At 43.8% G+C, this 16,533-nt stretch overlaps 1 protein-coding gene across 2 annotated transcripts in view; it reads left to right on the top strand.

Annotated features, from left to right (window-relative positions):
* LOC111963953 (ER degradation-enhancing alpha-mannosidase-like protein 3) overlaps positions 1 to 14,382 on the top strand; it is a 27,099-nt gene extending 12,717 nt beyond the window's left edge. The window contains exons 7-20 of one of the 2 annotated variants that reach the window (XM_070443567.1): positions 2,884 to 3,018; positions 3,110 to 3,215; positions 3,514 to 3,611; positions 4,206 to 4,331; positions 4,663 to 4,746; positions 4,831 to 4,914; positions 5,063 to 5,187; positions 5,329 to 5,494; positions 5,583 to 5,737; positions 7,425 to 7,536; positions 7,766 to 7,942; positions 9,760 to 9,925; positions 11,464 to 11,649; positions 12,103 to 14,382. In XM_070443567.1, the coding sequence (XP_070299668.1) occupies positions 2,884 to 3,018; positions 3,110 to 3,215; positions 3,514 to 3,611; positions 4,206 to 4,331; positions 4,663 to 4,746; positions 4,831 to 4,914; positions 5,063 to 5,187; positions 5,329 to 5,494; positions 5,583 to 5,737; positions 7,425 to 7,536; positions 7,766 to 7,942; positions 9,760 to 9,925; positions 11,464 to 11,649; positions 12,103 to 12,350 (1,968 nt within the window). In that variant the 3' untranslated portion in view covers positions 12,351 to 14,382. Of the gene's footprint in view, positions 1 to 2,883; positions 3,019 to 3,109; positions 3,216 to 3,513; positions 3,612 to 4,205; positions 4,332 to 4,662; positions 4,747 to 4,830; positions 4,915 to 5,062; positions 5,188 to 5,328; positions 5,495 to 5,582; positions 5,738 to 7,424; positions 7,537 to 7,765; positions 7,943 to 9,759; positions 9,926 to 11,463; positions 11,662 to 12,102 lie in introns of both variants that reach the window. The other variant, XM_023987566.2, reaches the window with a different exon arrangement.
* Positions 14,383 to 16,533: the final 2,151 nt, after the last annotated feature.

A 16,533-nucleotide genomic window follows, 5' to 3' on the forward strand; every position in this document is an offset into this window, starting at 1 on the left:
CAACCCAGTGGGTGGCTGACCATCCCTGTACACATGGGTCCTTTAAGACAGGTATTCCCAAACTAGGGTACGGCAATGCCGTCAGGGGTACGCCAAATAAAAATGTGATTCACTTTTTATTTATTTTTTCTTCTTTAAAAAAAAAATCTTCACATTTTCAAACAGTCCATTTATATTTTCCAACAGGGCTATACATTTGGGTGAAGTTTTTGTCGACTGAGTAGCCTTGTTTTCACTGCCAAAAATAAAATGAAACAATCTAGTGTTCAGCTAAATAATACAACGTCAAATACAGGTAGCCTAGTCAAATAATTAACATCCAATCACATTAACCGTTACTCTCTCGCGGGAATTCCACTTAACGGTCCGTATGTAGCCAAATGTAGCTGCTGCTCATGTTGGTATCTACTGATGGCGCAAAAGCCATGACAGGGAGACATAGTGGAGTAGTAACACGCGTGCAAGCAGTTGCTCCCGACGCCACTTGGGTACACTGCAGCATCCACAAGAGAGGCCAAGGGAGCTTGAAAGACATTTTGGACACTACAGTGAAAATMGTTAACTTTGTTAAAGCAAGGCCCCTGAACTCTCGTGTATTTTCTGCACWATGCAATGATATGGGCAGCGACCATTTAATGCTTTTTCAACATACAGAAGTGCGCTGGTTATCAAGAGGCAAAGTATTGACACATTTTTTTAAATTGAGAGACGAGCTTAGTTTTCTTTACTGACCATCTTTTCACTTGTCTGACCCTTTGCATGATGACGAGTTCTGCTCCTATCTGGGTTATATTTTTTCTCGCCTGAATGATCTAAATCTAGGATTACAGCGGACGCTCCACAAACTATATTCAATGTGCGGGACAAAATTGAGGCTATGATTAAGAAGTGGAGCTCTTCTCTGTCTGCATTAACGAGGACAACACACAGTCTTTCCATCATTGTATGATATTTTTGTGTCCAAATTAACTCAAGCTTACGACAATGTCAAATGTGATATAGCGAAGCACCTGAGTGAGTTGGATGCGCAATTACGCAGTACTTTCCCGAAACGGATCACACAAACAACTGGATTCGTTATCCCTTTCATGCCTCTCTCCAGTCCACTTACCGATACGGACAAGAAGCCTCATCGAAATTTGCAACAAGGTTCTGTGAAAATTTAATTTAATCAGAAGCCACTACCAAGATTTCTGATTGTGCTAGCCCAGAGTATCCTGCCGTAAAGACACTGGATGCTCCTTTACAACCACGTACCTATGTTAGAGTGGATTCTCGGCCCCTCACTAGCATGAAAACTAAATACAGCACAGACTGGTGTGGAAAATTATTTAAGACTGAGACTCTCTCCATACAACCCACATTGCAGATTAGTGCATCCTTTCAACCACACCTTTCTCATTAACCTGTGTGAGTTATTCACAATTTCCAATTAAACAAATAAGGTTTTATATGAAGATGGTTAAATAAAGAGCAAAAATTATGATTATTATAATATTATTATTGTGCCCTGGTCTATAGAGTTCTTGTCACTTCCACGAGCCGGTTTGTGACAAAAACTCACTCATTGTTATATGTTAATTAAATGTATGTCGTATAGTGTGTGTGTGTGTGTGACAGGCTTACAATGATGGCAAAAAAACAACATTTGAGAGTGCGCTGACCTGGTGCTAGAGGGGGTACACAGCTGAGGTTGAATGTTTGAAGGGGTACGGGAATATAAAAAGTTTGGGAACCACTGATATAAGAGATAGGAGTCCTCCTTAAAAAGAGCGCATGGTGCCACCTACAGTAAGAACCAGATCCGGAGCAAATCATTTTGAACGCCTTTGCCTCGGTTGTACTGCATCTCGTTAGGAAAAAATATACACTACCATTCAAAAGTTGGGGTCAAATAGAAATGTCCTTGTTTTTGAAAGAAAAGCAAACATTTTTGGTTCATTAAAAATAACTCAATTGATCAGAAATACAGTGTAGACATTGTTAATGTTGTAAATGACTATGTAGCTGGAAACGGCGATTTTTAATGGAATATCTATAATAGGGTACAGAGGCCCATTATCAGCACCATCACTCTGTGTTCAATGGACGTTGTGTTAGCTAATCCAAGTTTATCATTTTAAAAGGCTAATTGATCATTGAGAAAACCCTTTTGCAATTAGTTACACAGCTGAAAACTGTTGTGCTAATTTATAGTAATAAAATATATTTTTTTAAAGCTGTTTGAGAGAATGCCATGAGTGTACAAAGCTGTCATCAAGGCAAAGGMTGGCTACTTTGAAGAATCTCAAATATAAAATTGATTTTGATTTGTTTAACACTTTATTTGGTTACTACATGATTCCATATGTGTTATTTCATAGTTTTGATGTCTTCACTATTATTCTACAATATAGAAAATAGCAAAATAAAGAAAAACCCTTGAATGAGTAGGTGTGTCCAAACTTTTGACCYGTACTGTATACCAGATACACCACACAGGTGTGCCAACTAAAATATATCCCAGACAAGATTGAAGAATGGGACAAGTAGACAAAGTGAATATAAYTCAGTGATTGTGTCTGTTGCTGTTTGTATGAATTTCCATCCCTGAATCCAACTGAAGACTTGATGTGTGAATGCGTATACAGTTTGGGTGTTTAAGAAGSGATGCCAAATTGCCAACTTGAGCAGGAATGGGAATATTTTATTAGCCAATATCTAGTCCTAGCTGATGGAGCTCGGATACCCCCCTCCCCCCTCCAACACCCACACACACACTGGTCCCCCGTTGTGACCCATCTTCCCAAGCACCTCTGAGCAGTCGCACCGTTTGATTATTCTGTGCCGCCGGGGCCACAATAATATGCATACAATATACTTACTACTTCTGTTTGTTTGCAGGTAAACCTGAGGTACGGGGTCCTTAATCCTCTGTCACGCACAGGCACTGAGTCGGACACCTGTACAGCCTGTGCAGGGACCATGATTCTAGAGTTTGCTGCTCTCAGTCGGCTGTCTGGGGAGGCCGTGTTCGAGGTACATTAGTAGTTCCAGTAATAATAAATAGTGTTGTTTTTTTGTATTTATGAACCGGTGTGTATGAAGATGTGTTTCTGTGTCCCAACAGGAGAATGCTAGGAAAGCACTGGACGTCCTGTGGGAGAAGAGACAGAGAGGAAGTGACCTCGTGGGCACAGTCATTAATATCCACAATGGTGACTGGGTCCGCAGGGGTGAGCCAGAGCTCCACTGTCACACACTCAGCCGCTCAGACAACACACACTCGCCTACACCAGCACACYTGGCCACCCACTCTCACATTTAAAAAGTCCAAATGTTGCAGGAGGAACAAKCATTTTATCACCTCGCACCATGTGATGACACATCATCTCACTTCCTCTATATCAGCCATTAGTCACTTCCAATATTACTAGCTGGGTTTGGTTTTGAATATGGGTCTCCCCGCCTGGTTGTTATTCCCATTTAGATCAGTCAAKATCTATATTAACGGTGTGTCCCTTGCATCTCCAGACAGTGGTGTGGGTGCTGGCATTGACTCATACTATGAGTACCTGATGAAGGCTTACGTTCTGCTGGGAGACAACGTTTACCTGGAGAGGTTCAACACTGTGAGACCCAATCTCTCTACTCTCACTAGCTGCTGATCTATTGCAATGTATTGCTCTATGCTTGTAGGGAACACTCCAATTTGTCAGACAGCATTTTTACATTTAAATGCTACCTGCATCCAGATTGCAGAACCAGATAACATATGCATGCATGTTCATTTCTAATGGAAATGTCCAGATGAACTGTGGCCAGATGGTGATCAGATGAAAGTTATCAGATATCACAAGGTCTATATTATTGTCGGTGTTTCCCCTATAGGCATTTAGCAGTGGCGAAATTAGCTTTCAAACTGCAATTTCTCTCTCAGCCCCATGATGAAATGTGTAAAATTGCAGGAAATTAGCTTAAACAGAAACATTTTGTTTCTGCGGCCAAGATGAGACTCTTAACCGCGTCATTGGCCACGGACGCTACCACGCTCCCACCCCTTTACCACCGCTGCTGAGAACTCCTAGTGGAAACACTGATTCATGAAGTGTAAATGGGGTTTCGGTCACATCACTGATCTAACCCCCCCCCCAATATCAACTCTACACATCATACATAATGTGAGTGTATTTAGCGACGCCTGCTGTCTGCTGTGTCTCCTACAGCATTACAGAGCCATCATGAAGTACATCAGCCAYCCTCCGCTGCTGCTCAACGTTCACATGCACAACCCCACGGTGAGCGTCCGCAGCTGGATGGACTCCCTACTCGCCTTCTTCCCCGGCCTGCAGGTGAGTCCCATGACACCGCCTCTATCATCGCCACCACTTGGCATGGTTACCCTCCGCCTCTAACAATATGACGCAGGCCGCCTCCCAAATGGCATCCTATTCCCAATTATAGTGCACTACTTTTGTATGCAAATGTAACACGAATTCATGAGACCCTCTGCTTGTATCATGACATCATCCTGACCACACATCTATCCACTACAGCAGAAGACTGTTTATTTATTTTATTTTATTGATTTTCTATCAGTTTCAATGGGGTTGTATGAACAGGTATACGCTCTGAAAGTGAATCGTTCATAGTAAAGACTGTATTATCAACCCTTGGCCATAGGTTCTGAGAGGAGACCTAAAGCCAGCCATAGAGACCCATGAGATGCTCTACCAAGTCACCAAGCAYCACAAGTTTCTCCCRGAGGTAWGGAAAAGTGACATTTGAAATTTGAGTCAAGATGATATCTGCTCTTAGCTTTACTTGACGGTGTTTTTCCTAACGTTGCAGGCTTTCACCACCGAGTTCAGAGTTCACTGGGGTCAACACCCTCTGAGGCCAGAGTTTGCAGAAAGCACCTACTACCTCTACAAGGTAATGCAGTTTGGTTTGGGTTCCCACTGGGAAAAGCCACATGTGTAGAGTAATGGTATACTCTGTGTACATGAGTGAACTGTGTACATCAGTGAACATAGTGAGAGAGGGGTTGAGAATGGGATAGACCATGTTTTCCCTTCCACAGGCCACAGGCGACCCCTACTACCTCAGGGTGGGCCAGTCCATAGTGGAAAAACTCAACGCCCATGCCAGGGTACCTTGTGGGTTTGCAGCTGTGCAGGACGTCCGCACAGGGGCCCACGAGGACAGGTAGGGGATCGCAGCGAATCATATGGGTTAAAACCTCCGGTCATATCCACTGATTCCATGGTGCTCTTTGAGCAAGATAGCTCAAATTACATAGCAATACGTGTGATTTCAAGTCATTTCAAACATTCCCTTTCTTCGTAGGATGGACTCGTTCTTCCTGGCAGAGATGTTTAAGTACCTGTACCTTCTGTTCTCTGAGAAGAACCAGCTTCACTTCGACATCGACGACTACATCTTCACCACCGAGGCCCACCTGCTGCCTGTCTCCCTGTCCACCTCACAGCCCCCTTGTCGGGGCAACAACACGGTGAGGCTGAGTCAGTTACCAACAGTTGTGTTGCGTTATGGTCAGAAGAGCTGAAACTTATCGGCCATTTTGTGTCTATATGTTCCAGGAAGCGGCCACTACCGTGGAGGAAGACATGTTTACCTACACCTGCCCCAGCACCCAGACCCTTTTCCCCAACAACCCCTCCTTCGCCAAGTCCATAAGGGACAGCTACAAGTACCTGACTGGGGTGGGCCGGGCCTTCCACGCTTCGCCTGTCAGGTTTGTGTGTGCGTGTGCGTGGAGTGTTCATATTGAGAGTATTCAGACCACTTGACTTTTTTGTTACGTTACAGCCTTATTCTAAAATGGATTCAAAATAATAAATATTTCTCAGCAATCTACACACAATATCCCATAATGACAAGGAAAAACTGGTTTTTAGAAATTGTTTCAAATGTATTAAAAATAAACAGAAATTCCTTATTTACATAAGTATTTAGACCCTTTGCTATGAGACTCGAAATTGAGCTCAGGTGCATCCTGTTTCCATTGATCATCCTTGAGATGTTTCTACAACTTGATTGGAGTCCACCTATGATAAATTCAATTGATTGTACATGATTTGGAAGGGCACACCTGTCTATGTAAGGTCCCACAGTTGACAGTGCATGTCAGAGCAAAAACCAAGCCATGAGGTTGAAGGAATTGTCTGTAGAGCTCCGAGACAGAATTGTGTCGAGGCACAGATCTGGGGAAGGGTACCAAAACATTTCTGCAGCATTGAAGGTCCCCAAGAACACAGTGGCCTCCATCATTCTTAAATGGAAGAAGTTTGGAACCACCAAGAAACTCTTCCTAGAGCCCCCCGGCCAAACTGAGCAATCAGGGGGAGAAGGGCCTTGGGCAGGGAGGTGACCAAGAACCMGATGGTCACTCTGACAGAGCTCCAGAGTTCCTCTGTGGAGATGGGAGAACCTTCCAGAAGGACAACCATCTCTGCAGCACTCCACCAATCAGGCCTTTATGGTAGAGTGGCCAGACGGATGCCACTCCTCAGTAAAAGGCACATGACAGCCTGGCACAAAAGGCACCTAAAGACTCTCAGACCATGAGAAACAAGATTCTCGGGTCTGATGAAACCAAGATTGAACTCTTTGGCCTGAATGCCAAGCGTCACGTCTGGAGGAAACCTGGCACCATRCCTACGGTGAAGCATGGTGGTGGCAGCATCATGCTGTGAGGATTCAGCGGCAGGGACTGGGAAACTAGTCAGGATCAAGGCAAAGATGAACAGAGCAAAGTACAGAGAGATCCTTGATGAAAGTCAGGTCCTGAGCAGGTTGTCTCAGAACCTCAGACAACGACCCTAAGCACACAGCCAAGATAACGCAGGAGTGGCTTCGGGACATGTCCTTGAGTGGCCCAGCCAGAGCCCGGACTTGAACCKGAWRSYAKKWRRRRMGYYYYYKCRMYAAAWWYSRRCCCKWRCKAKCRMYKKYYYSRTMYYYYGYWRRMSKYYYAYAAAWMGGAGCAACTCCCCAAATACAGGTGTGCCAAGCTTGTAGTGTCATACCAAAGAAGACTRGATGCTGTAATCACTGCCAAATGTGCTTCAACAAAGTACTAAAGGGTCTGGGGTCTGAATACTTAAGTAATATTTCAGTTTRTTTATTTAATAAATTAGCAAACATTTCAAAATAGTTTTTTCTTTGTCSTTATGGGGTATTGTGTGTAGATTYAGGGGGGAAATACATTTTAGAATTAAGGCTGTAACGTAACAAAGTGTGGAAAAAGTCAAGGGATCTGTATACTTTCTGAAGGCACTGGTGGTAAATGTTGTGTGGCTGTGAAGACCTACACATTCATTAAAACTGATTTTGTTCTTCCGTCATCCTTTGTGTTAACCCTGCTAGGTGACTCTGACCTAGCCACTGTGTGTCACTGATGAGTCTGTGTGTGTTTGCAGGGGCATCGACCTGCCGCTTCACGACCACAGTATGGAGCCTGTTGAGTTTCTGAGGAGCATGGGCGTCTCCCTCACCCCACTGAGCGAGGCTGGAGCAACAGGGACATGGGGGGTAAGAAGCGTGGGCAGCTTTTTGATTTCTAGCTCTCTATTGTCTGACTCTGTCCCAAATGGCACCCTATTCCCTGTGCACTACTTTTGACCAGAGCCCTATCAAAAGTAGTGCACTGTGTAGGGAATAGTGTGCCATTTGGGATGCGAGCTATTGTTTAGCAGGGAAACATTGCCCTGTCTCATTAATGCCCCTGTGTAATTAATAACACCAATGTACTTATTTTAAGGAGGTACATAAAGGTGTTTACAGGGTGAAACTGGTGGCAGAGGTGACCCAGACCACAGAGGAGGAAGAAGTAGAGCCCCTCCTCGTTCAGCTCATATCCCCCCCMTTTCTGGGTAGAACGGTCCTGACTGCAGGACCAGCCAAGTTTGGAATGGACCTTACCAAGCAGGAGCACGGGGTTAGCTTTCTATTTTTATTTTTTTTTGTCACTCAAAATATTTATACTGTAAGAGATGAGCATGCACCTTTTTGTCCCCTTACATTTATGACCCAAATTAAATACTGACTCTGGAGCTCTTTGGATGTCTGTCTCAATACTGTACAGAGTATTTACAGGAACCTCTCTTACTCACTCACTCACATACAGTTGAAGTCGGAAGTTATACATACACCTTAGCCAAATACATTTTAAACTCAGTTTTTCGACATTCCTGACATTTAATCCGAGTAAAAATTCCCTGTCTAGGTCAGTTAGGATCACCACTTTATTTTAAGAATGTGAAATGTCAGAATAATAGTAGAGACGAATGATTTATTTCAGCTTTTATTTCTTTCATCACATTCCCAGTGGGTCAGAAGTTTACATACACTCAATTAGTATTTGGTAGCATGGCCTTAAATTGTTTAACTTGGGTCAAACGTTTTGGGTAGCCTTCCACAAGTTTCCCACAATAAGTTGGGTGAATTTTGGCTCATTCCTCCTGACAGAGCTGGTGTAACTGAGTCAGGTTTTTTAGGCCTCCTTGCTCGCACACGCTTTTTCAGTTTCTGCCCACAAATTTTCTATAGGATTGAGGTCAGGGCTTTGTGATGGCCACTCCAATACCTTGACTTTGTTGTCCTTAAGCCATTTTGCCATAACTTTGGAAGTATGCTTGGTGTCATTGTTCATTTGTAAGACCATTTGTGACCAAGCTTTTAACTTCCTGACTGATGTCTTAAGATGTTGCTTCAATATATCCAAATAATTCTCCTTCCTCTGATGCCATCTATTTTGTGAAGTGCACCAGTCTCTCCTGCAGCAAAGCATCCCACAACGTGATGCTGCCACTCCTGTGCTTCACGGTTGGGATGGTGTTCTTCGGCTTGCAAGCCTCCCCCTTTTTCCTCGAAACATAACGATGGTCATTATGGCCAAACAGTTCTATTTTTGTTTCATCAGACCAGAGACATTTCTCCAAAAAGTACGATCTTTGTCCCCATGTGCAGTTGCAAACCATAGTCTGGCTTTCTTAATGGCGGTTTTGGAGCAGTGACTTCTTCCTTGCTGAGCGGCCTTTCAGGTTATGTCGAAATAGGGCTCGTTTTACTGTGGATATAGATACTTTTGTACCTGTTTCCTCCAGTATCTTCACACGGTCCTTTGCTGTTGTTCTGAGATTGATTTTCCTTTTCGCACCAAAGTACGTTCATCTCTAGGAGACAGAACACGTCTCCTTCCTAGCAGTATGACGGCTGCGTGGTCCCATGGTGTTTATACTTGCGTACTATTGTTTGTACAGATGAACGTGGTACCTTCAGGCATTTGGAAATTGCTCCCAAGCATGAACCAGACTTGTGGAGGTCAAAAAAAAATTCAGAGGTCTTGGCTGATTTCTTTTGATTTTCCCATGTCAAGCAAAGAGGCACTGAGTTTGAAGGTAGGCCTTGAAATAACATCCCAGGTACACCTCCATTTGACTAAAATGATGTCAATCAGCCTATCAGAAGTTTCTGAAGACATGACATCATTTTCTGGAATTTTCCAAGCTGTTTAAAGGCACAGCTCAACCTCAGTGTATGTAAACTTCTGACCCACTGGAATTGTGATACAGTGAATTATAAGTGAAATAATCTGTCTGTAAATAATTGTTGGGAAAATGACTTGTGTCATGCACAAAGTAGATGTCRTAACCGACTTGCAAATTTGTGGAGTGGTTGAAAAATGAGTTTTAATGACTCCAACCTATGTGTATGTAAACTTCTGACTTCAACTGTACCCMGTTCCTCTCCCAGGTGAAGGGCAGCATCGTGAAGACCTCCCCTTACACAGCGTGTGGACCCATAGAGAATGCTGAGGAGCTGAGCGGGCACATTGCCCTGGCACTGCGTGGCGACTGCATGTTTGCTGCCAAGGCCCACAGGCTACAGGAGGCTGGGGCTATTGGAGTCATCTTCATAGGTGAGGGAATGGAACACACACACCCCCATTCTGCCTGTCCCCCTCTCTCTCACGCCTCAACACCACCCAGCTCCCCCAGGACTGCCGGGTAAAAGAAACACCAGCAGAGAAGCACGAGATTGAACTTCACTCAACTTTACTAGTTTCGACCCGTTAGTTTACGTTATCAAATTTACATATTAGCCCCTTTCGATGCAACAAAACAAAACAAATCTAACTATGCAAGGCTTAATCTGTGAATATGGTTTTAGGCAGAGCGCATCGTCGGAGGATTCTATTGCATTGACGGACACAAGCTGTCACAAGTAGATGTGCTTGTTTTGAGAACAGAGCCGCATGTAGCCGCGTTTGCACATTTGTTGATATTCTTTGCTAGTTAGTGAGTTATTAGCCAATTTATAGCTAGTTTCTAGTCGGCAATAGGGGAGTGGTTGCTTCCTACTTTTCTATCCATCTTTCAAAAGCGAGTCCGGTAAATGCCGTGTTCACGTCATGTCGTTAACTCTGAAATGTCTGACTTGCTTACTCATTGTAGAAAGATGATACCCGAGTATCCCACTTGGGAAGTATCAGAATCAACCAATAGGAATCTCTACGCAAATAACTTATGTTAATTTTAACTCGGGGGGGGTCCCGGGTTTCTGACATGACAAGAACTCGGCAAAAGACTAAAGAGCTTTTTTTATGTCTTAAAGGTGCAGTGAGACCAGCTTGAATAAGCCACAAGGCAGAGGGTAGCAAAGCCTACATTTTCATCTGATTCTCTGTAATAATAAMGGTATGGGAATAATAATGCATTTTACTTTGAAGTGGTTTCTTGCATCACACAATACACCATTTTCAGTGGACAACTTGTCTGAAGGAAAATTCATGTCAAGTCCATGCATAATGTTTTTTTTAAGTCTTATGGAATGTAGACCTACATAGAACATCACACATGGCTGCATCATAGAACAGCTATTGCAATTTTATGGGATGCATTTTTTTCAATCGTTTTTTGATAGTAGACCACTCTGGTAGGCCTKSATTGTGATCAAATAGCCACAATAGCCTACTTTGCCACTAACTTAGTGTGTACACCCTTAAAACTGTAACTTAAAAGTGTGTACAGAATTTAAGTTCCCAATCAGCAGACCTGAAATTTMCTCGTTGCCGAAAACAATTAYAGGGAACATTGCTCAACACACCCACACATAGCCCATAATATCAGCACACAGCCTGTTACTCTGCTATAATAGGAGCTTAGGAAAATAGCTTAGTGGGGCCTAACCTAGATTTAGAAGGCCATATTGGTCTGCATTGTTACAGTGTACTACTTACTGAAGTAAAGATCCCAAATGGTTGGTTTTGGGGAACCATCACCTACTTTATCAGTGTGAGTTTACAGTAGCTCTGCYTTTTACCTCTTAAGATCAGAGTTGGTTCACAAACGGGCTTTGATCGATATGGCATTCCTCTTTGAGTAGATATCACTCACAAGCCCTCCCCACTTGTGTTCTGAAAAACAACATTTTCCATAACTCCTCCGTCCCTCCTAGACCACCGGGAGGGGAGTAACAGCGCAGAGACGCCCCTGTTCCAGATGGTGGGAGACGGAGGSTCCACAGCTGACATCACCATCCCCCTGGTGTTTCTATTCAGCCAGGAGGGGGCGCTGCTCACCTCTGCTCTGGAGGACCACAGCAACGTAGARGTACTGATGCTGCCCAAAGAGAGACGGCTAGGTAAGACAACAGGTAAGAGAGGGGGCCTGTGCAGAGCCCGTGGTCTAGTAATACTGCTCCCCACCGAAGACCAGGGTTCAATCAATGCGTCTATAATACTGTTCTCCCACTTGCCTGTCTCCCCCTCTGTTTCCAGCAGTCTAAATCAAGCGTAAAATATTTTTTTTAAAGAGGTGGCCTGCCTATGGGACTGAAGCTATAGGGGTTAATTATGCGGGGGAAGAGTTCTAAATTGAGGTGAAAGGTGAAACAGCCCAAAAGCCTAACTGACATTTTAATGCTGAACTCTTATCAGTTGTTTGGGTTCAATGAAAAATAACACTTTGTAACTTAAATGTGTGCTAGATGTTTGAGGTGTAACAGATGACATGTTTGCCACTGACTGTCTCTCCCTCTGTCTTCCTTTCTATTTCTTGTTCTCGCTCCGTCTTCCTCCTGATCACTACTCTCCAGACAAAGCAGAGAAGCCCCTGGGGAAGATGAACATCAAGTTCCGCCTGGCGGAAGAGGGGGAGCTGGAAGACGGGGAGGAGGGAGAGGCCAGAGGCCCCACCCTGCAGTTTGTCCTGGAGAAGGGAGAGGTAGTGTTGGAGGAAGAGGAGTACAAACAGCAAGGAGACGATCATATGCAATGTTCCTACGGACAAACTGTTACATCGCCCCCTTCCCACAGCCCCAACGACCCCAATACAGACCCCTGATCTCAGAACAGTTAGGTTCCTCAACCCCCCTCCCACTGACCAAGGGCCTGGGCTCCCCASCACTGATCCCTGGCCAGTGTGCAGAGGCACGTTGCTGTGCCAGAGAGGGCCCTGCTGCACGCTCTGGACGGGACTGACTCAAGAGGGGACCTTAGCAGTGTGACAGTCAATCCCACTGACTCACTCACTACCCTTTCTAAAACCTGAGGGTGGTCTCYTACAGTTGATAGTTATTGGAACTGCAGTATGTATTAATGTATAGGAAGGGATGGGCATTGGGCAGGTAGCTTGTTAGTCTTACCGTGCTACTGTCGCCTCAAGCCTCCTCAGTTGTGTTGTGGAGATGACACAGATTTAGTCAGATGATTGTAAGAGAGAATTGATGACGTGCACATTTCAGAGAAATAGCTGAGGTAAGCGTGGGYGGGGATATTGGGGTGATATAGGGACAACTTTGTCTGAGGCCTTGTGTTTGAGTCTCTGTATTGTAGGCTAGATTGTGTTGAGCGGCTGCACTGACAAGGGGATTGCTTTACTGTRCCCTGTAACAAGTTGGTGTCCTGTCAATTCAGTGGTGTGTGTGTGTGTGAGTGAATTTACAGTGTGGCTAGTAGTGTTATTTTGAAGATGAATAGGTGAGGAATGGGCTCTCCTGACCAAAAGGATGTGTTAACACTCACAAGAATGCTTTTAGAAAAAGGATAAGGGGCCATTTTGGGTGAACCGATGAGTTCAGTTTYATTTATTTTGTACTGGTAGCTACATCAGGGAAATGTAAGAGTGAAAAAGACGTGTGTGTGTGTGTGCAATCATTACTACACTACCAAATCAATACCTTTTATCGACCTTAGTCATGCATTTTTCAAATGTCAGTCGGTTATGTTAACACAATATATCAGTCCGATTTCCGCAACAACTAAGAGCATTGAAGCGCGAGGCTCAATTTCTCCGCTGTTTTGGGTCCCGTATAAACCACGTTGTAACATCATGAAGTGCAGCTCATGCGCAGATACTGTGTGAGGAGAAAGTCTCGCACTGCACTTAACTACATTTTTGTAGTGCTGCTCGTGGCAACGTCATGACGCTGAGTCTACCAGCTCTAGGTTGGTACTCTGCCTATCTTCACCACTGCCACCAGACGGCCTATAATGCCATGCACTTCAGCCCACCGGCATCTTCCTCCTAGAGCTATCATCATGGTGGGACCAAACATCCAGGGACTTCTTCCCAAGCAGCTCACAGCACATCAAACACACCGTCTGTGTTTTGTCTGTTCGGTGTCCTCATCGCAAACAGCCTTTGTGCGTATGATTCTTTGTGTGGAGGGTAAGAACATCAGACTGTTCGTATTTTTCTCTTTCTCCATCTTTCTTTTTGCATTATGAGATTACCTGGGCATGAGTGTGTGTGTACCAACAACAGTTAAGCAGCAGACATAACGTTTCTACTTGTATGATCAGATGCAGTCACTCACATCCGCTTATTGTATCATTCATTCCTGAGTCTCAATATCGATCTGCCAGGTGTTTTAATCATTTTTGCATGGGTTTTATATTTCATATATTTTAAGGTGTAAAAGTGGGTTATATTCCCATTGTCCCTGTGGAAACATGGGAATGTTTTGTATATAGAAACAGTGTTTTGTCATGACAGAGTACATGATTTCTTCACAGTTAATGTTTTGTGTAGTAGATATCTCGTTGTTGCTGCTCACTTCACTTGAAGTCTTAATCCACCACGGCCACCTATATACAGTAACAGTTTATTTCAAGGCAAAGTCCATCTCTATCTATGGCCTCTGTGACCATTACTGTTCACTCAGAGAGGAAAGGGACATTAAAAATGAGTTGTCTTTTTAGGTATTTATTATGGACATTTTGGAAATGTTGACCGATAGGGATAACTGAAGCTCAGTGCCAAAGTGATTATTTCTGATAGCAGTACCAGATTATGATGTACTTTGTCTTTTGAGAAGTATCATTTGAAAGCTGACGCACCTGATCTTGTCAATAAATTAAGAATAATGATCTTAGTTTTTCTTGTGAGTCATTCGTGTACTCACTTCCCTCAACAAAATATTACAATGTGGATGTTTTCAATGATCACATTTCTTCATAAAGAGGTATCTAGGTAGGTTTATGAACTAGTAATGGCTCTATAACTTTAGAATAAAATCTAAATCATTTTATGTCTGTAACGGAGGTCTTGGTGATGCAACGCACAATTCATTCCAAGATGACGTCAGTGGCCATTAAGTGTCATTTGTGGTAATGCCGACCACCACCTTTTGTTTGTGGGGATTCAACCATACTCCGACTTGGATTTTTGGATGAAAGCGACCAAATTTGGAGCCCAGTATCCGCTCAAAGGGAACTATTGGGAGCCCCAACCGACACCCTATTCACTATGTGCTCCACTTTCAACCAAGGCCCATCAACCGTAGTGCACTATATAGGGTGCCATTTGGGATGCACACAATGTATCACTTCACCTTACACAGAACAAAAACAGACTTTTGACTTTACAGATGCATGTGTGTGGATTAAGGTTTACTCTAACCATAGATGTTGCCTTCAGGAGTAAATTACAAGACCGTGTGCTTCGTAGCTTCTCAATGAGCCAGGATCCAGGTAGATTTTTCATTTAGTTCAGTATAGGCTTGCACATTTTGGGGAATATTCAGAGGTGGAAACAATCTGMGGGAATTAATAGAAATATGCAAATGAATATTAATACCATTTAATTGTAGATGTTTTTTGCATTGGATATATTTACCATATCATATGGAAACAAACAAACATTTTACCTTATCATAAGTAGACAATTGCAAATGATTAAATCCTTCCAATAGAAAAAAAGAAAAAAAACGATTTATTTACAAATCTAACTTTAATTAAATGAGTTGACTCTTCACATGGGATGATTTCACTGAACAACAATCTCCCATCGCATCTCCCAAAAACGTTTTCAACATACATCTGTAAAATTATAGTCTAGAAACTAAAGCTTTGGTTGTCTTCCTCTCAGGCTTCCATGTCTTCTCCCTGGACCTCCTAAATGTCTACCTCTTGAACATCAGACTCTGAGGCCTCATCTTCACTGTCACTTTCCAACCTTGTTGAGTCAGGCTCAAAATGCCTCAAAATTTGCCTGGATGGCCACCAATTCTTCAACCCTTGTATTGMTCAGCCTGTTGCGTGCTTTGGTGTGTGTGCTCCCAAACAAGGACCAGTTGCGCTCGGAGGCGGCTGATGTTGGTGGGATTTGGAGGATGATGGAGGCGACAGGGGATCAGATCCACAAAGTCCCTTCCACCAGGTGGCTGATGAGATATGTTGGCACGACTGCCATATTGCATCTCCATCCCAAAGCCCTTGTTGCAAGTGTATTTTGCCAGACTGCCAAGACCCTTGCCCTCATCCAGGCCAAGGTGGTGAGACACCATATAGTGATGACAACATAGGCCTTGTTGATCTCTGCACCAGACAGGATGCTCTTGCCAGCATACTTGGGGTCCAACATGTACGCTGTGGCYTGTACTGGCTTCAGGCAGAAGTCTTCACGCTTTTTTATGTATTTCAGAACTGCAGTTTCCTTTGCTTGGAGCAACAGTGAAGTGGGCAGGGCAGTACGGATTTCTTCTCTTACATCTGCAAGCAGAGTCTGAACATCAGACAGGATGTCATTGTCTCCCTCAATCAGTACAATGGCTACTGCTATAGGTTTCAGGAGTTTCAGGCTGCTTACCACTCTCTCCCAAAATACATCATCCAGGAGGATCCTCTTGATGGTATGGCCATGTGGAGAGACTCCTTCCCCTCCAGGATACTGTCAAACATGATGACAACACCACCCCAACGGGTGTTGCTGGGCAGCTTCAAWGTGGTGRTCTTATTCTTCTCARTTWYCTTGGTGAGGTAGATTGCTGCTATAACTTGATGAACCTTCACATACCTAACCATTTCCTTGGCTCTCTTGTAGAGTGTATCCATTGTTTTCAGTGCCATGATGTCCTTGAGGAGCAGATTCAATGCATGAGCAGCACAGCCAATGGGTGTGATGTGAGGGTAGGACTCCTCCAATTTAGACCAAGCAGCCTTCATGTTTGCAGCATTGTCTGTCACCAGTGCAAATAACTGCTGTGGTCCAAGGTCATTGATGACTGCCTTCAGCTGATCTGCAA

Source organism: Salvelinus sp. IW2-2015, linkage group LG5 (assembly GCF_002910315.2).
Source record: "Salvelinus sp. IW2-2015 linkage group LG5, ASM291031v2, whole genome shotgun sequence".
Lineage (NCBI taxonomy): Eukaryota > Metazoa > Chordata > Actinopteri > Salmoniformes > Salmonidae > Salvelinus > Salvelinus sp. IW2-2015.